The 24,337-nt window shown below is 44.2% G+C and overlaps 1 protein-coding gene across 1 annotated transcript in view; it reads right to left on the reverse strand.

Moving 5' to 3' along the window:
• Positions 1–1,975: 1,975 nt before the first annotated feature.
• LOC124776109 overlaps positions 1,976–24,337 on the reverse strand; it is a 195,504-nt gene continuing 173,142 nt past the window's right edge. The window contains exons 10-11 of the mRNA XM_047250950.1: positions 2,157–2,299; positions 1,976–2,079 (exon numbers count right to left, since the gene is read on the reverse strand). Coding sequence (XP_047106906.1) covers positions 1,976–2,079; positions 2,157–2,299 — 247 coding nt within the window. The remainder of the gene's footprint in view (positions 2,080–2,156; positions 2,300–24,337) is intronic.

Here is a 24,337-nt window from a genome sequence, read left to right on the forward strand (position 1 = left end):
TAGTGAGCAAACATCACATATTATTCCTACAACTCGCTTTTGAGCAACGAAGACTTTTTTCTTAAAGATGTTTTACGCCAGTACATTATTCTATATGAAATTGTCAAATTGAAATACGCAAATATGTCAACTTACTGATTCGTCTCCTCACCAAGATTTTCCGTGATTCGAAGGCCAGATGTGGCTAAACTAAGCTGTTTTGGGAGTTCCAAAATGTGTTTTTCCAGGTAAAAATCATCTCGTCAATATGGAAACCAGAAATTTTTAACGTTCCCACTCCAGTTATTACTTCCAAGTGTTACACTTATTACACTTATCGTTCGTGCAGTATCTCTAGATGTACAGAACTGAAAATGTTGTGTCTTTTTGAAACTGATAGTGTAACCATCTGCAGAAAACAACTGAATGATATTTTTAAGAACATTATTTGCCAGTTTTTTCTGTATATGTGTGTTTGGATTAACTACAGTACTAATGTCATGCGTAAAAAGAACTAATTCTGCTTGTTGTATGTTATAAGGAGCGTCATTTACATATCTGAGAAACAATATGGACCCAAGATGGAGCCTTCCCTGCTTGTATTGGTTGAATTATGAAGTACAACTTTCCATATTATTTTCGTTGGATATATCATTATCGATTGGTTGGCTGTATCATCAATTCCATGAAACCTCTGTTTCATCTAGTAAAATGCTGTGATTCGCATAGTCAAATAAATGCCTTGCATAGATAAAAAATCCTAGCCAGTGCTATACTTGTATTTAATGTTTGTAAAATTTCGTGAATCCAAGCGTAAATAGTTGAGGTTCATAAGGCTACATACTTCCAGTCCAAGCAGCAATTAACATTTCTCATTACACTCGGTCTAAATTCTTACGATACGAATCTGTTAATGCATGCCAAGACATGTATTCGTTCTGTTTACTAATTCCGCGAATAATATTAACATAAAGCGTATTTGTATTACTTGTCCACACACAGACTTTGGGCAGCTAACAATTTCATATCAATAATCACCACTACAGTAGCACTTACGGAAGTTGTGTACTTATATCTATTTATACATTTCACTGAATGCATTGGTTGTGACTGTGGGAGTGTCAGTGTGTCACAAGGCTCGGCTCAGTCTTGTGTAAGGAGAAATGCGTGCTGCCAAATATTTGCATATGTATATTCGTTCGTGATGAATGATTTTTGCACTAATAAATGTCGTGTGGCTAGGGCCTCCCGTCGGCTAGACCGCTCGCCTGGTGCAGGTCTTTCGATTTGACGCCACTTTGGCGACTTGCGCGTCGATGGGGATGAAATGATGATGATTAGGACAACACAACACCCAGTCCCTGAGCAGAGAAAATCTCCGACCCAGCTGGGAATCGAAACCGGACCCTTAGGATTGACATTGTGTTGCGCTGACCACTCAGCTACCGGGGGCGGGATTTTTGCGCTTCATTGGTTTGACAGAAGGGGCGTGGCATCTCAAGTATAATTTAGCCAGTCAGTTGTTGTTGTGTATATATTCTTTGCTGAGTTATTACATGTTTGTGAGAGTATAGTGTACTCTGGGAATCCAAGTTTATGTTCAATGTGAGAAAAGTACGTATTCACTGACTACAGTGGTAGAATATTGAAAGCACGTTTACTGTTTACGAGATCCAGGCAATTCCATAGAACTTTATTACCCTGAGTCGTGGTTGTTGATCAGTCAGCACACAGAGACAGGAAGTACCGTTTTATATGGCGACCGTGACAGGGCACAGTTAGAACCATTTTAGGATACCCTCATTAAACCACTTCCTTGCCGGCCGAAGTGGCCGTGCGGTTAAAGGCGCTGCAGTCTGGAACCGCAAGACCGCTACGGTCGCAGGTTCGAATCCTGCCTCGGGCATGGATGTTTGTGATGTCCTTAGGTTAGTTAGGTTTAACTAGTTCTAAGTTCTAGGGGACTAATGACCTCAGCAGTTGAGTCCCATAGTGCTCAGAGCCATTTGAACCACTTCCTTGTGATGTCAAAATTAACATAGTTCCTGGCGATGTCGGCGATGGGGGCACACTTTGTAATTGATTGACCTATTTTATCCACTGACAAGGTGTGACAGAAACCCAAACGAATGAGCTGGACCAGATATGTAGTGTTACAGAAGAGTACCTGTACTCACAGGAAAGCAGGGAGTCGTTGTGCAGCGCCTGCGGCACGTCGGTGAAGCGCCTGGAGCCGTTGATTACCCAGCGTCCCCCGCGGCCGTCCAGCAGGCTGAGGGAACTTCCCAGCTCAGACACGTCCGCCTGCTGGGCCAGGAACCTGCAGCACACAAGGGCAGCCGCTGGTGACGCCACTCTGGAGCCAAGTGCAAACTCTGGGGGCCGACAGCGCGGGAGAGAAATACAAACCAGCGACGAATAGTTGAAACAGCATTTGACGGTGCACATTACACTTTATTGCAAACACTTTAGTTTTAAGAAATTAGATGCTTATCCAACAGATAACCCGCGACGTACTTAACAGAAAGAATGGTCACGGTGCGCTACCCAATCTAACATAATATAGACAGAATCCATCATAATGCACGGTGTCCCACTCAAACCTCCCTGACTTCAAAGAGCCGGGAAAAAAACACACAGTAGATACGACAGTGAAAAATGCACCACATAGGATTTATTTATTTGTCATCAGTACACCTCTGCATGTGAACCATTTGTAGCACAAAGAATATCGAGTTTATATTCAGTTTCTCGACAAGTCGTTTGAAACTTTTCCTCTGTTATTGTTGAAATCGCATTAGTGATACGATGTCGCAACGTAGAAACATCGTCCACTTTGCTCGCATACACGTGGTCCTTCACGAATCCCCACATGAAGAAATCAAGCGGCGTAATGTTGGGTGAACGTGGTGGCCAGGCAATGCGTCCTCCGCGTCCGATCCAACGGCTGGGAAATTTCCTATCCAGGAACTTGCGAACTGCCCTTGACCAATGCGGCGGAGCTCCATCTTGTTGAACAGTGATGTTGGGTTGCAAGTCTTGTATCTGAAGGTACACAAACTGCTCCAACATGTCCAGATACTCTGACTCACTCACTGTTTGTTCCGCAAAGAAGAACGGTCCAACAATTCTGTCGTGCATTAACCTGCACCAGATGTTTAGTTTAGGGCCATCACGAACGAATTCAATGACAACGTGTGGACCTCAAATCCGAACATTATGCCTAGATAGATTATGCATGATAGATGAAAGATTGACTCATCTGAGAATAAACACCTTTCCAGGAAGCTGGTATACTTATCAATATACTGCAGCATATCCGCACCAATTTGTTGTCGGCGTGGTTTGTCGTTCGGCGTCATATGTTGCTCAATTTGCACTTTGTAAGCGCACATACGATGACGCTGGTGAACCACCCGATGCAATGTTGATCGAGGTACATCAAGTTGCCTAGATGCTTGACGAATTGACTTACGTGGGCTTCTGAGAAACGTTTGTCTGATGTCCTCCACTGTCTCTTCTGAAACTCCGTAACCTGCACTGCCAGAATGTTTCAGGACTCTCCCTGTTGCCAGAAACTTCCTTTACCATTCCTTAATTGTTTTCACATCAGGTGGATCACATTCACACACACGACGATAATTTCTTTTTGCCAGTAATCGGCGATTTTGTTTCTGTAAACCACACTACGGCTTGCGTGCGCTGCTGTGGAGTCGCCATTTTCACTTCACGCGACCATGTTGCACTCTGTCGTCGATACTTGGCACTTCTGACGTGGGAATATAAATTCTTTGAGATGCTCTACAATGTGGTGCATTTTTCATTGTCGTATCTACTGTGATTTATCTCTCCTGGGTCCTTGAAACCAGGGAGGTTTCAGTGGGACATCCTGTATAGATAGAAAAAATTGTGAATAATTTGTCTATCTAAATAGTTTTACTGTTGTATGAATTCATGTACAGACGGCCAGTATACAGCTATATTCAAACATGAATTATGTAAAGGATAATGTAAAACGAATCGTTGCTCAGCAGCACTATCTATGGTACAATTAATCAAGGCAACATGTAAGGTGAACTGACTATTGAGAACAAAAAATGCATTGCACTAAACACATAGTGATTGGTGAAAATGCAATGTTACACGTGCTTTTATACCTACATCCGTACTCCGAAAGCCACCTTACGGTGTGTGGCGGAGGTTGATTGCTTGGTTTGGAGATTAAAGGGACTAAACTACAAGGTTATCAGTCCCATTTTCCTTAGTAACACAGGCCTCGGGTTAAAACCATACCCAATAAGAATCGTATCACTAGAAATCCGGGGAACGAACAAAATGCGTAAAACGATGTGTGTAACCATACTTAACTAAAAAAACAAAAGTAGCAAGTGAAAACTGAAAATATTAACAAAACGAAAAACTGGTAAAAGGTTTCAAGATAGTAGACGCCTCAGCAAGAATAATAAAGGATGAGCCATCCACTCTACAACACACTAAAATCTCCAGCCTAAACACACAAGGCAAGAGAAACCCAGATAATGAAAAGATGGCCACCATGTTGAACAGACAGCACCAGAAGGAGCGACGAAGGGTCATAATGCAGGTAATGTGAGGACCTGGGAGATAAGCCCAGGCGCCCACGCTTAGATTGAGTGATAAGAACCCCCCCCCCCTCTCTCGAATAAAACTTAAAACTAGATCAGCCGTTGAGGCATTGTCACCTAACAATATAGGTACAGCGCCAGGAAGGTTAAAAGTCCGCCTTAGGACGGCTGGATTTGGGCTGTCCAATAAGATGTGGACCACTGTCACGATTGAACCAAAGTGACACTGAGGTATGTAGCAATGTAGGAGTTGACCGTGAGTCAGCGAAGTATGGTCGATGCGGAGCCGGCAAAGGACAATAGAGCCCCTGAGACTGGCTCGCAGGGGGGACCTTCAGACATTCGTCGTCTCCTTCACCGTACCTAGCTTATTCGGCAAAGTCAGAGGGCGCCATTCAGTAGTCCAAAGCCCAAAAAAAACCTTGCACCGTAATACCAATCGAAGATCAAATTCCGGTATGCCGATTTCCAGACACGATTTACGAGTAGCCTCTTTGCCTAGCCTGTCGGCAAGTTCATTTCCCGGGATTCCGGCTAAGTGCCTTTACAGTTTTTAACCTATACAACCTTTCCTCGCCTATTCTGTGAGAACTCATCATTTCTTATCTTACCAGTCTACCAAATCTTCAACATTCTTCTGCAGCACCACACTTCAGATCGTTACATTTTCTTCTGTTCCGGTTATCCCACAATCCATGTTACACCACCGTGCAATGCTGTGCTCCAGACGTACATTCTCAGAAATTTTTTCCTCAGATTAAGGCCTTCGTTTGACACTAGTGGACTTCTCCTGACAGAATGCCTTTTTGCCAGTGCTAGTCTGCTTTTTATTCCCTCCTTCCTCCGCCTAACTAGTAAAATTCCTTGACTTCGTCTGCTTTGTGATCACTAATTTTCGAGTTACGTTTCTCTCTGTTCTCGTTTCTGCAACTTTTATTACCTTCGTCTGACTTCGATTTACGCTCAGTCCATATTCTGTGTTCATTAAGCTGTTCATTTCGTTCAACGTATTCTGTAAGTCTTTTTGACAGACACTGGGGATAGCACTATCAGCAGCGAATCTTAACATTGATTTTCTTCACCTTGAATGTTAATCCCACTCCTGAACCTTACTTTCTAATTTCCGTTACCTACTTATTTGATGTGTAGTTTGAACAGCAGGACGAAAGATTACTCCTCTGACTGACATCCTTTTTAATCGGAGCACATCGTTCTTAATCTTCCCGTCGTATTGTTCCCTCTTGGTTCTTGTAAATATCCTCCACGCCCTAAGGCTTAGCCCTGTTTTTTCGGGATTTCGAGCATCTTGCACCAGTTTACATCGTCGAACGCTTTTTCCAGCCCGACAAATCCTATGAACGTGTCTTGATTTTTCTTCAGTCTTACTTCCATTATCAACTGCAACGTCAGAACTGCCGCTCCGGTTCCTTTCTCGCATAGAACCCGTATACAAACTATTATACAAGTAACAGAAGTAATGAGTCTTGTATGCATAAAATTCGGTTGAAATTGCTCCAGAAGTTACTGAATTATGCTTCTATGTCATCCTATTTTCTCCCCCATCCAGACTATGCAAACTTAGTTTGTTAAAAACCGGTCCGGTGACTTAGGAGAAGATGTGAAACGTACGTACATACAGGGGATGTACGAAAATATGGAAACACCAAAAATACAACATGTTTACACGCCTAACAGGAAAACAGCAATTCAAAACAGCTCCGAGTTGTCTGGAATGGACAAATACAGCTTCTGTACCGTTTCTAAAGGAATCTTATACCATTTTCTAAGGGAATCTTACACCATTCCTACTGCAAAATAGTGGCAATTTCAGGTAAGGATTATGGAGGGTGTTAGCGGTCATGTACCCTTCCACAGTAGGCCACAAAGCATCAGTAATCAAATGTTAAAAATGTGTGTGAAATCTTATGGGACTTAACTGCTAAGGTCATCAGTCCCTAAGCTTACACACAACTTAACCTAAACTATCCTAAGGACAAACACACACACACCCATGCCCGAGGGAGGACTCGAACCTCCGCCGGGATCCATCAGTAATATTGAGATCTGGTGACCCTGCACAGGGACTGCGACAGTTTATCGTCATGCTCACAAAACCAGTCCTGGACGATAGAAGCTGTGTGAACAGGCGCCCTCTCATCTTCGAACACAGTATCACCACTGGGGAACCAACATGTACGATGGGACGCACCTGCTCAGCCAAAATGGTGAAATATTCATCGGCAGTAATGAGAACTTGCAGAGTAACCGTGCAGCTCATGGAATATTGACATACGGTGTGGTATCACATGTCGATACCACTCCGCAGGCGCCATGAAGTTGGCAGCAGAACTGCAAGTTTCCTTCAGACGCTGATAGCGGTCGCGCAGGATCCAGCTGACCCAATGGAGCATGCCCACTGAGCCACGCCTCCAGTGGTTCTGTAGCACGAGCGCCCTCTGCCGCTTAGATATAGGATGGCCAGCGGAAGCCAGATACCCCACTCGCATTTTGAGCATCTTCGCTATGTGATGCTATGTAGACACCACCCAGTCACGTCTCTAACACCACGAAGTTGTACACAAAATGTGGCTACCCATATCATCACCGAACCCCTCCCATGTCTCACTCTTGGGATGTAAGCTCCGCTAGGAGTTGGAAACAGTGTGAACCAAGTCTCAGCAGACGAAATGACTTTGTAGTTCAGGTTTTATGGTTGTGATGAGAGGCACCCACATGCCTTGCTCATACTGTGGCATCAAGCAGTCAGGCCTGCAAGATGAGTGGTCTGCCAAGCGAGTGGACTCATTCTTATTTATCGAGTAACATGAGCTCTAGCACTCACAATTAAGTTACAAATTATTCTCTTGTTTGAATATTACGCAACGGAAACGGATAACGCACATCTGACTATTAGTAATTTACACAACTCTGACTGTTCACTACACACTGGCAGTACTACATTTTCTTTCTTACCCAACGGCTTTGATCAACACGTGGCCATCGCACTGAATATGAATGGCGCAGACGTTATAAATTCTGGATATGATGACAACATACAATTCGAAGGAAAAGGCCACCAATCTTTTTCTTTTCGCTATCTTTTTTATTCCGATAAATTCTATAACCTAAACACATCATTACATTTTCTACAACAATTACACATGAGAAACTCCGCCCAGTGGGCATGGCTTTACCTTGATGATTCTCTATCTTATGGTCTCGTAATTATCTAACACTACAGTGCACTTTCTGGATAGGATGGTGGATCTTTTGCTATATCTCATACTTCGACTCTCACACCCATCATCACGAAAATTTCCTCCAGACCGAGCGGTACAAAAAGGAACATGCATAACCCACTACCTCTGAACCTATCTTGCTACTCTAACATGCAAACCACACATACTTAAATTACATGAAATACACCATGGCAACATGGAATACAACACAAGGAATAGTCACAACGTTATAATCACATCACTTTCAGCTTTCGCACTTCAATTAGAATACATCCCGGTTTCACACGACACTGCCCCACTTCGTAGCTTTTCTTTCCTACTATGAAATCTGGAGGATATAAGCACGTCTTCCTGTTCAATGCAAGCCAAGTGGCGTTGCTGGATAGACGGCTGACTCACCTTGCTTCACTCTCAGAGTATTATAGTTTGAATCAAGCGTCACACAGAAACATAACACGCAAAGTAATATTAAGAACATATTCGTCACACACGCGAGTCCTCAACTGATACCATGGACGAGTACTTCTCTTTATCCTTTGTCTCACACACAGATTAAGACTCACACAGTACTCACCACGTGGAAGTACTCGTCTCTAATTTCAAGTCCTGCACACGCCATTTCTTAAATATTTCCAACTTATAGTAAACACGCCAGTAATTCAGCTTAACTTAAGCACTCGGAAGTATTTCAACTTATTGCTACACGTGGTTTCATAGTGGCCGTTGGTCACTTCCGAAGATTACTACGATCCACTTAATATTACCTGCCTGACATTTAATTCTCCCCACAAAAGTTCCTGAAATAGAGAAATTATTATTCCAAACTACTCTTAAGTATTCCACATGCATGCCATTCTATCCACTCTTTTGTCTTTACGGAGCACACCTAAGACAGGTCTTACCAACACAAGATCCAGCGCCAAAATGCCGAAAACATGGCCGTTCTTCAGGTCAGTTCGCACCTCCGTCGAGGTGGGGGCGCACCATGTTACCGTATTGGTCAGCCACATTTCAGGCGCTCAAAGCTCAGGTAAATTTCATCTCTTTGGTTTCACCAAAGGTGGCCAAATGACCGTCTCAAAGATGATCATATACTGCATATTCACTATCTGCGGTTAGCAGACGACCATACATTAATTCATTTCACAGATCTCACCAAATTGGGTGTAGGGATTTATTTTGTTTTTCGTAAAATAATGTCTGAAATCACCAAGTAATGATCTGAATACGTTATCTCCTTTCTAACTCTTGTGTCTGTGTACACTACTGCTGTTTTCTCATTGACTAAAAATTAATCTATAACGAGTGTCTGAATTCCCGCTGTCAGTGACACTTTATGTATCTGTCTGTGCTTAAAACGCGATATGTGACTGTCTCGATGACTACAAAAGTAACAGAACCCTATATGTTGTCCTCGACTGCGAGTGTTCATCGGAGACAGGGGTAACATCAGGCCTGCCTCAGGAAAGTGTGATAGGACCGTTGCTATTTTCTGTATACGGGGATTGGAACTTTAATAGTGGCAACTATTTATTTACAGCTCGTACAAAATAGATACGTGTTTCAAAGTTTTACTGACCTTAAAAGTAGCCATCAGCTTTGAGTATAGCCCGTTGCCAGCGATGTGGAAGTCGTAGGATACTCTTAGCAGTGCCAGTTGTGTTGACAGTTCGAGCGGCGCGGTCTATTGCCCGACGAATTTGTAGCAGTTCTGAAGCGAATGCCGTGAAGCATTTTCTTCAGTTTAGAAATCGAGTTGAACTCACGAGCGCTTAGGTCAGGGGAGTGCAGTAGGTGGTATAGCACTTACCAGGGTCTATACGAAGATCACCGAACGTCCAAATATTTCGACGACGTAAACGGATTCTTGGATGGCTGTTCCATTTCTAAACGGTGCGTGGGAAGAACAACTGTGGACAATCACCTGTAGGACATCCACATTCAGTGATTTTTCTTTTCTCGTGATCATTCCGCAAGGCGCTAGACATATATGAGAGGAAGTAATATGTTGCCCAACTCTTCTTCGAATGTACGCTCTCGAAATTTCATCAGCAAGCGGTTTCCACTGGAGATTGCTGTCTCCGCAACAGCCGGCCGAGGTGGCCGAGCGGTTCTAGGCGCTTCAGTCTAGAACCGTGCGACTGCTACGGTCGCAGGTTCGAATCCTGCATTGGGCATGGATGTGTGTGATGTCCTTAGGTTAGTTAGGTTTAAGTAGTTCTAAGTTCTAGGGGACTGATGACCTCAGATGTTAAGTCCCATAGTGCTCAGAGCCATTTGAACCATTTTTTTGTCTCCGCAACGCTCGCCCCCCGACTAAACGATCACGAAACGACACGCGCTGATCTTCCGTGGATTTTCTCTGTCTCTTCTCTTAATCATACGTGGTAGGCAGAGTGATGAATTATTCTCAAGCACCGGTCGAACAAGTGTTTTGTAAGCTACTTCTTCCGTGGATGAATTACAATGAAGACCCAAAGAAACTGGTAGACCTGCCTAATATCGTGTAGGGCTCCCGCGAGCACGCAGAAGTGCCGCAACACAACGTGGAATGGACGTCGACTAATGTCTGAAGTAGTGCTGGAGAGAACTGACCTATGATTCCTGGAGGGCTGTCCATAAATCCGTTAGAGTACGAGGGTGTGGAGATCTCTTCTGAACAGCGTGTTGGAAAGCATCCCAGAATACCCAATAATGTTCATGTCTGGGGAGTTTGGTGGCCAGCGGAAGTGTTTAAACCCAGAAGAGTGTTCCTGAAGCCACTCTGTAGCAATTCTGGAAGCGTGGGGTGTCGCACTGACCCGCTGCCATTGTCCCGGTCCGTCGGAATGCACAGTGGACATGAATGACTGCAGGTGATCAGACAGGATGCTTACGAACGTGTCACCTGTCAAAGTTGTATCTAGACGTATCAGGAGTCCCATATCACTCCAACCCATATCGATAATGTTTCTTTGAATGATTCGCACGCTGACACTTGTTGATAGCCCAGCACTGAAATCTGCAGCAGTTTGCGGAAGGGCTCCACTTCTGTCACATTGAACGATTCTCTACAGTCGTTGTTGGTACCGTTCTTGCAGGATCTTTTTTCGTCCGCAGCGATGTCGGGAGATTTGGTGTTTTACCGGATTCCTGAATTCACGGTACACTCGCGAAACGGTAGTACGGGAAAATTCCCACTTCATCGCTACCTCGAAGATGCTGTGTCCCATCACTGGTGCGCCGACTATAACACCAAGCTCAAACTCATTTCAATCTTGACAACCTACTACTGCAGCAGCAGTAACCGATCTAACAACTGCGCCAGACACTTATGGCTTTATATAGGCGTTGCTGACCGCACCGCCGTAATCTGCCTGTTTAAATATTTCTGTATTTGAATAGTCATATCAATACCAGTTTCTTTGGCGCTTCAGTATAGTTAATTTACCATGCTGGTAGACATTACTGCCTGAATTTAATAATTTCCACAAACGGTAGTTTGGAGTTGGCTGTTTTACTGTGCTGGAATCAGTTTTCGTGTGCAGCGTCAGCATGATTTTATTGAATCCCTTTGTGCTAACAGAAAAGAAAATTACCAGCATAGGTTAGTGACAAATGAACTAAGGCATCGCAGATCAGACCCGATGCCTCAGAAAGTGATGAAATCAAATAAGCGTGCCTACAAGCGAACGTGAAACAAAGAAGTGTGTGATAAGAATAAGTTGTTGTGTAGGTGCAAAGTAAGATTCTCCCGGAAGTTAGAGGACTAATATATCTATAAAATAATAATCTTCTACATTTGTCCGAAAAACTAAAAGGCACTAAAACGTCCGTTACACAAAAATGACAAATGGAGAGTAGCGAAACCTTAAACATTACTTCGTTCTTGCCTTAAATTGTAGGCCGGCCGCAGTGGTCGAGCGGTTCTAGGCCCTTCAGTAAGAATGTCCCGGAAGTTAGTTAGAGGACTAATATATGTATATGTTAAGAATTTTGTACATTTGCCCGAAAAATTAAAAAGCACTAAAACGTCCGTTACACAAAAATGACAAATGGAGAGTAGCGAAACCTTAAACATTACTTCGTTCTTGCCTTAAATTGTAGGCCGGCCGCAGTGGTCGAGCGGTTCTAGGCCCTTCAGTCCGGAACCGCGCGACTGCTACGGTCGCAGGTTCGAATCCTGCCTCGGGCATGGATGTGTGTGATGTCCTTAGGTTAGTTAGGTTTAAGTAGTTCTAGTAGTAGTCTAGTAGTAGTTTAAGTTCTGGGGGACTGATGACCTCGGATGTTAATTCCTATAGTGTTCAGAGCCATTTGAACCATTTTGAACGTAAATTGTACTTAATTACGTAGAAAAAGTTCTTTCTTTTTCAGACAAGTTATTATTACTGTTATTATTATTTTCAGTGGCTGTAACTGTACACATTTGTTAATAAACATAACTGTTATACGGCAGATGCTATTAATTTCAAACTCTGAAATTTATGTGGATCTAAATTTTGTGAGCACCCAGAGTGTATAATCAAGATTCGCCACTCAGTATAGGCCTATAACTGTGTGAATCTGTCCTACGGACCTTCGCGTATGACTTGTGCTTTTTTCCAATCGCAAAGTACTCTTCTTCGTTCAGCGGCCGACGATATACTACTGTTAGAATTCGAGCAAATTCCTTGGCAGAATCTCTGTAGAATCTCGCAAGTATCTCATCTGTCTCAATATCTGCCATTTCGGTGTTCGTACAACGATTTAAAAGAGTAACCGTATCACAATCTTCTGCGCTGAAACAGTTTCGAAGTACTGAATTCTGTAATCTTCCGTTTCGGTGCTGTTGTCGCGTGCATGATAGTTGGTAGGTAAGGCAGGCTCCTCAGACTGAGAACTGAATGGCGAAACAGATGAATTGTACACGGTCTAATACCACTAATTTCAGCCATTGCGTAAGACGCTGCAGCGCGTAAGAGGCAACCTTGACCCGCGTTCCCTTCTGAGACACAGACGGCGATACCCGGTTGGCGGTCTTCAGCTGCACCCGTTGACATCAAAACACGCTCTACCGATTATGGCGCTTGCTGTGCCGCTTTCTGGACGAAAAGATTTGGAAAAAAACAATGTCTTTGGAAAGTCACTGAACAGGTTTTAATCTCGACCGGTTTCGGTCATACATTTTCTTCTTCAGGAACAAAACCTTTCAGGTGGAACATGGCGAACAAAGCGTCCAATCGTTTTACCACTATGACGAAACGCGATAGTTCATCCATTTTGGTTCAGCACAGCCTTACCTTTATACACTGAAGAGTCAAAGAAACTAGTACACTGCCTAATATTATGTAGGGCGCCCGCGAGCACGCAGAAGTGCCGCAACATGATGTGGCATGGGCTCGACTAGTGTCTACATCTACATCTACATACATACTCCGCAATCCATCATACGGTGCGTGGCGGAGGGTACCTCGTACCACAACTAGCATCTTCTCTCCCTGTTCCACTCCCAAACAGAACGAGGGAAAAATGACTGCCTATATGCTTCTGTACGAGCCCTAATCTCTCTTATCTTATCTTTGATGTCTTTCCGCGAAATATAAGTTGGCGGTAGTAAAATTGTACTGCAGTCAGCCTTAAATGCTGGTTCTATAAATTTCCTCAGTAGCGATTCAAGAAAAGAACGCTTCCTTTCCTCCAGAGACTCCCACCCGAGTTCCTGAAGCATTTCCGTAACACTCGCGTGATGATCAAACCTACCGGCAACAAATCTAGCAGCCCGCCTCTGAATTGCTTCTATGTCCTCCCTCAATCCGACCTGATAGGGATCCCAAACGCTCGAGCAGTACTCAAGAATAGGTCGTATTAGTGTTTTATAAGCTGTCTCCTTTACGGATGAACCACATCTTCCCAAAATTCTACCAATGAACCGAAGACGACTATCTGCCTTCCCCACAACTGCCATTACATGCTTGTCCCAGTTCATATCACTCTGCAATGTTACGCCCAAATACATAATCGACGTGACTGTGTCAAGCGCTGCACTACTAATGGAGTATTCAAACATTACGGGATTCTTTTTTCTATTCATCTGCATTAATTTACATTTATCTATATTTAGAGTTAGCTGCCATTCTTTACACCAGTCACAAATCCTGTCCAAGTCATCTTGTATCCTCCTACAGTCACTCAACGGCGACACCTTCCCGTACACCACAGCATCGTCAGCAAACAGCCGCACATTGCTATCCACCCTATCAAAAAAATCATTTATGTAGATAGAAAACAACAGCGGATCTACCACACTTCCCTGGGGCACTCCAGATGATACCCTCACCTCCGATGAACACTCACCATCGAGGACAACGTACTGGGTTCTATTAGTTAAGAAGTCTTCGAGCCACTCACATATTTGGGAACCAATCCCATATGCTCGTACCTTAGTTAGGAGTCTGCAGTGGGGCACCGAGTGTTTGAAGTAGTACTAGAGGGAAATGACACCCTGAATTCTGTAGAGTTGTCCATAAATCCGTAAGAGTACGAGGGGGTGGAGCATAGCACGTTGCAAGACATCCCAGATATGCGCAATAATGTTCATGTCTGGGGAGTTTGGTGGTCAGTGGAAGTGGTTCAACTCAGAAGAGTGTTTCTGGAGCCACTCTGTAGCAATTTTAGACGTGTGGGGAGTTGCATTGTCCTACTGGAATTGTCCACGACCGTCGGAATGCATAATGGGACGTGAATGGATGCAGGTGATCAGGCAGCACGCTTACGTAAATGTCACCTGTCAGGTGATTCCGCTCCCCTGACTTAAGCCCTCAACTCAATTCCTAAACTGTAGGAAACACTTCACGGCGTTCGCTTCAGAACTGCTACAAATTCGTCGGGCAATAGACGGCACCGCTCGAACTGTCAACACAACTGGAGTCGCTAAGAGTATCCTACGACTTCCACACCGCTGGCAACGGGCCATACGCAATGCTGGTGACTACTTTGAAGGTCAGTAAAACTTTGAGACAAGTTTATATTTTTTACTAGCTGTAAATCAATAGTTGCCACTATTAAAGATACTCGTATATATAAAATAGCAACGGTCCTATCACACTTCCCTCGGACAGGTCTGATGTTACCCCTGTCTCCGATTAAGACTCGCCGTCGAGGACAACATACAGGGTTCTGTTACTTTTGTAGTCATCGAGACAGTCACATATCGCGTTTTAAGCACAGACAGATACATAAAGTGTCACTGACAGCGGGAATTCAGACAATCATTATAGATTAATTTTTAGTCAATGAGAAAACAGCAGTAGTGTTCACAGACACCAGAGCTAGAAAAGAGATAACGTATTCAGCGATCATTACTTGGTGATTTCAGAAATTATTTTACCAAACAGATGCTACAAACGAAAGCAAACGAAAATAAGTCACACTTACGGTAGGTATTGGAAAACGTATCTTCTGCAAGAAAAAACAGGGTAGTGGAATGTAACCGAATTCAGTCTATGCTGAGAGAATTAAACAGGAAACGAGACATTAAAAGCACGCGATGATTTGTGCACTCTGGGTAGCAAAATAATTGACGATGACCGAAGTAGAGAGCGTATAAATGGGGACGAAATAACGAGAAAAGGATTTCTGAAAAAGAGGAATTTGTGACATTTTAGGAGTTCGTGGCGGCTCTGTTGCAAATATACTTACCGGGTTTGCCGCCAGATAACATCGTGCAAGTCCGTCAATACTTCACCGAAACAGCTGTTATTGTGTTATGGTAGTTGTTGACGTCACTGCTGCAGGAAGTGACTCGTGGTAGTCGCGCGGCTGCATCGAACTTCATCGGTAACACTAGCAGTAATTACGCACGCGCGGAAAAGTACTCACAGTTGGCGAAAAAGTACCTTTCATGAACGCCCTTGAGCATGCGCAGTGGGCAGTGACTGTGCTACTGGCCGCTGCTGTGGACAAAAGCTGAATTAACTCTCTACAGCCGGCCCTTGTGGCCGAGCGGTTCTAGGCGCTTCAGTCTGGAATCGCACTGCTGTAGCAGGTTCGAATCCTGCCTCGGGAATGGATGTGTGTGATGTCCTTAAGTTAGACAGGTTTAAGTAGTTCTAAGTCTAGGGGGACTGATGACCTCAGGTGTTAAGTTCCATAGTTTTTAGAGCCATTTGAACCAGTTTTGAACTCTCTACAATGCGCTGTGTCGGATCAGATATCGAAGATTCTTTTATTTCTCGGTTTCATTTAATGGCAGTGAGCGATGTACTGCGAACTGTGCTTAGCTGAAGTCCCGCATCCCTGTTGAATAAGGCTGTCTGCTTTACGGCTATGTATGATGATGGTGAGGTCCCATACTCCGAGGAGCGTAGGGTACGATGCGGGAGACCCGCACCGCCGTACTAGGCAAGGCCGTAGCGGAGGTGGTTTGCCATTGCCTTCCTCCAACCATAATGGCAATGAATGATGATGATAAAGACGACACAACAACACCCCGTCATCTCGAGGCAGGAAAAAATCCCTGACCCTGCCGGGAATCGAACCCGGGAACACGTGCGCGGGAAACGACAACGCTACCGCAAGACCACGAGCTGCTCACATGACTATGAATGGACTCTTTAATAATAAATCCCAGATGGATGGTTCGGTGAATAAAATTTCATTCATCCCATAAAGCATGTCACGCCACGTGTTAAGGCATTGCTCTGTTACTGCTGATTCGTCCGGCTGGTCCACGCGTGTATGTCGATGGTGTTCAACACAGTGTTCTAGCACCTTGTGACGTGTCTCCCCAATGTAAGAACTTCCCCTCTCGCAGGGAATCTCGTTTCCTAAGGCCTGGATCTCCTTTGACGAAACATAACAGGTTCCTCAGTTTGTGTCAGACAGAACGTACATCAGGACATACATAAAACAAACACCGTCGGAACAGGCTGACATCGAAATAAGTGTCCGAGGAATAGAAAAGCAACTGGAATCACTCGACAGAGGAAAGTCCACTGGATCTGACGGGATACCAATTCGATTCTACGCGAAAGAACTTGCCCCCTTCTAACAGCCGTGTACCGCAAGTCTCTAGAGGAACGGAAGGTTCCAAATGATTGGAAAAGAGCACAGGTAGTCCCAGTCTTCAAGAAGGGTCGTCGAGCTGATGCGCAAAACTATAGACCTGTATCTCTGACGTCGATATGTTGTAGAATTTTAGACCATGTTTTTTGCTCGCGTATCATGTCGTTTTTGGAAACCCAGAATCTACTCTGTAGGAATCAACATGGATTCCGAAAGCAGCGATCGTGTGAGACCCAACTCGCTTTATTTGTTCATGAGACCCAGAAAATATTAGATACAGGCTCCCAGGTAGATGCTATTTTCCTTGACTTCCGGAAGGCTTTCGATACAGTTCCGCACTGTCGCCTGATAAACAAAGTAAGAGCCTACGGAATATCAGACCAGCTGTGTGGCTGGATTGAAGAGTTTTTAGCAAACAGAACACAGCATGTTGTTATCAATGGGGAGACGTCTACAGACGTTAAAGTAACCTCTGGAATGCCACAGGGGAGTGTTATGGGACTATTGCTTTTCACAATATATATAAATGACCTAGTAGATAGTGTCGGAAGTTCCATGCGGCTTTTCGCGGATGATGCTGAAGTATACAGAGAAGTTGCAGCATTAGAAAATTGTAGCGAAATGCAGGAAGATCTGCAGCGGATAGGCACTTGGTGCAGAGAGTGGCAACTGACCCTTAACATAGACAAATGTAACGTATTGCGAATACATAGAAGGAAGCATCCTTTATTGTATGATTATATGATAGCGGAACAAACACTGGTAGCAGTTACTTCTGTAAAATATCTGGGAGTATGCGTGCGGAACGATTTGAAGTGGAATGATCATATCAAATTAATTGTTGGTAAGGCGGGTGCCAAGTTGAGATTCATTGGGAGAGTGCTTAGAAAATGTAGTCCATCAACAAAGGAGGTGGCTTACAAAACACTCGTTCGACCTATACTTGAGTATTGCTCATCAGTGTGGGATCCGTACCAGATCGGTTTGACGGAGGAGATAGAGAAGATCCAAAGAAGAGCGGCGCGTTTCGTCACAGGGTTATTTGGTAACCGTGATAGCGTTACGAAGATGTTTAGCAAACTCAAGTGGCAGACTCTGCAAGAGAGGCGCTCTGCATCGCGGTGTAGCTTGGTCGCCAGGTTTCGAGAGGGTGCGTTTCTGGATGAGGTATCGAATATATTGCTTCCCCCTACTTATACCTCCCGAGGAGATCACGAATGTAAAATTAGAGAGATTCGAGCGCGTACGGAGGCTTTCAGACAGTCGTTCGTCCCGCGAACCATACGCGACTGGAACAGAAAAGGGAGGTAATGACCGTGGCACGTAAAGTGCCCTCCGCCACACACCGTTGGGTGGATTGCGGAGTATAAATGTAGATGTAGATGTAGAACAGGTGTTGAAGGCCCAGCGGGACCGACTGGCCGCCGTGTCATCCTCAGCCCTTAGGCGTCACTGGATGTGGATACGGAGGGGCGTGTGGTCAGCACACTGCTCCCCAGGCCATTGTAAGTTTTCGTGACCGGGTTTACTACTTTTCAGTCAAGTAACTCCTGGACTGGCCTCACAAGGGCTGAGATCACCCCGCTTGCCAACAGCGCTCGGCAGATCCGGATTGTGACCCACGCACGTGCTAGACAAGCCTGACAGCGCTGAACTTTGGCCATCTGACGGAAACCGGTTTACCACTGCGGAAAGGCCGTTGGCATCAGGACACATACAGTCAAAGAAAAAACAACCGAAAGCAAAACCTGAGAAAGTTGGAAACCCTAATAGAAACGAATGACTCTCTGGACCCAGTAAATGGGCCGGCCGGAGTGGCCGAGTCGTTCTAGGTGCTTCAGTTCGGAACCGCACGACCGCTACGGTCGCAATTCGAATCCTGCCTCGGGCATGGATGTGCGTGATGTCCTTAGGTTAGTTAGTTTTAAGTAGTTCTAAGTCTAGGGGACTGATGACCTCAGATGTTAAGTCCCATAGTGCTCAGAGCCATTTGAACCATTTTTTGAACCAGAAAATGGCATTTACGGTACTATATTTCGAGAAGAGTGACCACAAGGAAAACTACAAACTTTCAACTAGTTTGCCACCTTATGGAAGGCTGTTTGGCTTACAAATAATGAATCAGGAACTGATATGTAACTACTTTTCCGTTTTATTATAAAAACGTCGATCAACTGTTTTAAATATGTAACCAATATGTGCTAACGATAACGTATATGGGGAAATAATCGTGTGATATTTCAGGACACACACTGAAGACGTCTAATAACTAAGGCGAAACGTATCTGGGCGAACGACTTAAACAAAAAAACGTAATGTGCAGGATACTAAATGCATTTTTCTTTTAGACTACTACAACGTCATTTTTCTGGGATTCTTCCCCTGCTAATTTGAAAATGTTACCTTCACTCATGCCCTGGGCCACGCCGAAAGATATCCATAATCGCTTTAACTGGCAGTGGAAAAGCTGCGTCAAGATGGCAGCATTACTGTAAGCTTATGGATTGATGACCTTAGCAGTTAAGTCCCATAAGATTTCACACACATTTGAACATTTCAACGCGCAGAGAGCCGCCTCGTCTCGCTCTGAATGTTAGCTACTGGTGTAGAAACGTCTTCACTGCCAGTCTGCAGTTATTAGAAAACTGTCGTCTCCTCGATGTCTTACGTTATGAACTGTAGTTTTGCATGAAAAACCTGCCTAGCTCTGGAACCCACTGTCACCAACTCAGACAAGGTGAGCACCATAAGTTGCTTTTCAGTTATCACCCTCCGTCGAAGGTAGAAGCATTTTGGAACATGCGCTGTTCCAACATTATGAAACACCTAAAAAAAAAAATTCGATATACTGACACATAATCAGCACGGTTACAGAAAATATCTTTCTAATGACATACAATTAACTCTTTATCCATACGTAATAATTAGCAGTATCTACAGAAGGTACCAAATACTGCGCACAAAGCTAATCTTGTTTTATCATTTTACTTTACTTGAATATTTTGTGTTCACACTGTGCAGTGAAAAGCAAGCCTATTGCTCACTGTGTGGTCAACGTTGCCTAAAGTAAAAATAAATAAATTTAAAAAAATTATCAAGTGCGAGCAGCACTCGCACACTGAGGGTTCTGTACAAACTTAATTATGCATGTAGATAGTCCATCCATTCTGGTAATCGAGAATTTCCATCATTTCTGCGTGTTTTTGATAATATCAGTATATCGGTCCGAGATAGTCCAAGATTTACGAGAATGTTTTAACTTCAATAATATGGATGTGACACAAAGTCATGCAGGAGGCAGACGACCATTATTATAATAATCAGTAGAATTGCATTCAGTCTGACGGGGTCGCAGTAGTAAAAGTCACACATCAGGCAAAGAATGACTTTTTTGCTCATATGACGCGTTTCGGAATTTTACCATGTAGATATGGTGTTTCAAGTTGAATGTGAAATAGACATTCGCAGACTAGTGTTTTAATTCCAAGTTTGACGTCGGATAACAAATGACAAACGAAATATTTTTTTCGTGTGATATTATTACAGATTTACAAATTTCAACTTTTTCCTTTACTTCTATTATGAAACCGTGCTTTTGCCAAATTTCCTAACTCAAGCTGAGCGGGAAGTGCCCTATAGGTTTTGGTGATTGAGTTTGAGAGTATCAAAATATGTGACATAAATTATCGTAACTTTTGACTGCATTGACTTAGAAGCTAACGTTTATTATACATCCAAGGGACCAGAGACTTTAGTATATGGCATTATAATTCCGCCAGTTCCCGAGAAAAAGAGATCTTAACAGACGGACGAATAATGAGACAGTTGACAAAGGACAAAAAATTTTCTTCGTCTGATATCATTACAAATTAACAGTTTTCGGGTTTTTTCTTTGGTTTCACTGTGAAACTTTCCTTTTTGCCAAATTTTATGATCCTACGTCAAAGGAAAGTACTTTGCAGGCTTTAATGAGTGAGTTTGAGAGTATCAAAATATGCAAAATTAATGACCCCATCTTTTGATTACACTGAAGTGGAAGCTAACGCTATTATACCGCCAAGGGACCATAGACCCCAGTAAAGCTACCAATTCCCGAGGAATAAGGGTCTTAACAGACGGACGGACAGGTAAATAACACATAACAAAAAAAATTTTCTCCTGTGATAGAGTTACAAATTTACAGCTTTCGGGTTTTTTCCTTTGGTCGTACTGTGAAGCCTTGCTTCTTGCCTAATTTCATGAGCCTTGGCCAACGAGAAATACCCTATAGGTTTTGATGAGTGAGTTTCAGAGTATCACAATCGTTACACAAATGGCAAAGGGGTCTTAACAGAAAGGAAGAACAGACAGAGAGTAAGATAAGAAAGTTTCGTATCAGCGCACACTCCGCTGCAGAGTGAAAATCTCATTCTGGAAACATCCCCCAGGCTGTGGCTAAGCCATGCATGCGCAATATCCTTTCTTTGAGAACTGCTAGTTCTGCAAGGTTCGCAAGAGAGCTTCTGTAAAGTTTGAAAGGTAGGAGACGAGGTACTGGCAGAAGTAAAGGTGTGTGGACGGGGCGTGAGTCGTGCTTGGGTAGTCCAGTTGGTAGAGCACTTGCCCGCGAAAGGCAAAGGTCCCGAGTTCGATTCTCAGTCTGGCACATAGTTTTAATCTGCCAGGAAGTTTCAAAATTTAATGTAATTATAAGTTTAAAGTTTACAAATTTTTCTTCCTATATTAAAACCTATCTTTTTGCCAAATTTCATGATTCTAAGCTATACGGAAGATACCCTATAGTTTTGATGAGTGACTTCGGGAGTATCAAAAATGTTACATTTACACTGAAGACTCAAAGAAACTGGTACAACTGCCTAATATCGTGCAGGGCCCCCACGAGCATGTTGAAATGCCGCAGTACGACTTGGCATTGACTCGACTAATGTCTGAAGTGGTGCTGGAGGGAACTGACACCATGAATCCTGCAGGGATGTCCATTAATCCGTAACATTACGAGGAGGTGGAGATCTCTTCTGAATAGAACATTGCAAGACATTCCAGATATGCTCAATAATATTCAGGTCTGGGGAGTTTGGTGGCCGGCGGAAGTATTTTAGAAGAGTGTTCCTGAAGCCACTCTGTAGCGATTCTGGACGAGTAGCGTATCGCATTGTCCTGCTGAAATTGCCCAAGTCCGTCGGAATGCACACTGGGCACGAATGGATGCAGGTGATCAGACAGGATTTTACGTACGTGTCACCTGTCAGAGTCGTTTCTAAACGTATCAGGGATCCCATATCACTCCAAATTCACACGCCCCACACCATTACAGAGCTTCCAGTAGCTTGAACAGTCCCTTGCTGACACGCATCGTCCATGGATCCATGAGGTTCTCTCCATACCCGTACACGTCCATCCCCTCGATACAATTTGAAACGACAGTCGTTCGACCAGGCAACATATTTCCAGTCATCAGTCCAATGTCGGTGTCGACGGGCCCAGGTGAGGCGTAAAGCTTTGTGTCGTGCAGTCATCAAAGCTACAAGAGTGCATTCGGCTCCGAAAGCCCATATCGATTATGTTTCGTTGAATGGTCACTAAGATTCTTGTGGGTTTGGGACCGCATTTTCAGCTATAAAATTCCGACGTTCTGGCGACTTTTGCAAGACGCGTTCCTCAGGGTCTATTGCTAACAGCTGAATGGGCGCCAGAAGAATTTTTTTGACGGCCGCGTTGAATGGTTCGCACGCTGACACTTGTTGATGGCCCAGCATTGAAAACTGCAGCAATTTGCGGAAGGGTTGCACTTCCGTCACGTTGAACGATTCCCCTCAGTCGTCGTTGCAGGGTCTTTTTCCGGTCGTACTGATGTCGGAGATTTGATGTTTTACCGCATTCCTGATATTCATGGTACACGCGTAAAATGATCGTACGGGAAAATCCCCACTTCATGCTACCTCGCAGATACTGTGTCCCATCGCTCGTGCGCCGGCTATAACATCACGTTCAAACTCACTTACATCTTAATAATCTGCCATTGTAGCAGTAGTAACCGATCTAACAACTGCGCCAGACACTTGATGTCTTATATAGGCATTGCCGACCGCAGCGCCGTATTCTTCCTGTTTACATGTTTCTGTATTTGAATACGCATACCTATATCAGTTTATTTGGCGCTTCAGTGTATATCCGTATCATTTAACTGCATTGATTTAGAAGCCTCAATTTTATACACCGCCAAAGAACCATAGACCTCAATATGTGACACAAAGTAATATCAACTTGATACGTCAAACTGTTCTTGAGAAAAAGGATTTTTAGCTGTCGGACAGGCAGACAGACAGACTGAAGGACAACAGTGATCCTGTAAAGGTTCCGTTTTACCAATTGAGGTACAGAACCCTAATGAAGAGGCGGCCGGGGTGGCCGAGCGGTTCTACACGCTACAGTCTAGAATCGCGCGATCGCTACGGCCGCAGGTGCGAATCCTGCCTCGGGCATGGATGTGTGTGATATCCGTAGGTTAGTTAGGTTTAAGTAGTTCTAAGTTCTAAGGGACTGATGACCTCAGAAGTTGAGTCCCATAGTGCTCAGAGCCATTTGAACCTTAATGAAGGTATGTTTGGTTGTCAGGGCATTGTCCGTGTTCTGGCAATTCAGGTAGCATTCGCCTGGTGTTGTTTACTATCGTCCGTCGGCAGCCAGTTGTAAACTTATATGACATCGAAGACCGCAAACCTTCTTTCCTTCCCTTCTGGGCAAGCTGTGCAGTGACTAGAGTACATATAAAGCTTACTGGGACAGGTTAAATGCTAGTTACAATGAAGTCCATAAATCGATTGTAATGCTGCCATTTTAATTTGATATCTCTCACAACTGACAAAATTAACAAAAAATGCGAATTTCTTTGTCCACCCACACACTCCTGAGAAGGGCACACTAACAATTTGCAATTACGTGCCCCTATTACCGGCACCTACGTTGATAAATACTCGGCACCTCGCGAGGATAACTACCAGATGAAGAATATTAGGTAAGTCGTTGGAAGTGGTTAAGCGTTGGGAAAAATCTCGCTTCTGAGCACACAAAGAGCTCTAGCCGCAGAACTCTGTACGGAACACGCGTTGGTTCAGTGCTGCGATACAGACCGTATATCTCCCTTCGAAGACGATGGCCAAGACGCCGTCTCCAAGTCCGTACCGTTCGAAGGTTGAAGGCGAAATCCTCTCTCTCCATAATTCTCCCGTCTCCCACGCTTACGAAAACGCGGTGGAAGAATACTCCTTTTCGGCCAATGTCGGACGCTCTATCATTGCCGAAATCTCTCCAACGGAATTTCTTTGATCTACCCAATGATCGAGTAGGTCATATCGCCCCTAGGAAAACGAAATTCCCGTCTTCGCCACGTGTTGCCCAGCACAGGTGGCTCCGGACGCCAGGCTGTCCCCAAAAGCGCCGTATTGTCCCGCGTTTCCGGTGACCGCTACCTGCCGTCCACGGCGGCCTGGC

Source organism: Schistocerca piceifrons, chromosome 2 (genome assembly GCF_021461385.2).
Source record: "Schistocerca piceifrons isolate TAMUIC-IGC-003096 chromosome 2, iqSchPice1.1, whole genome shotgun sequence".
Taxonomy (NCBI): Eukaryota; Metazoa; Arthropoda; class Insecta; order Orthoptera; family Acrididae; genus Schistocerca; species Schistocerca piceifrons.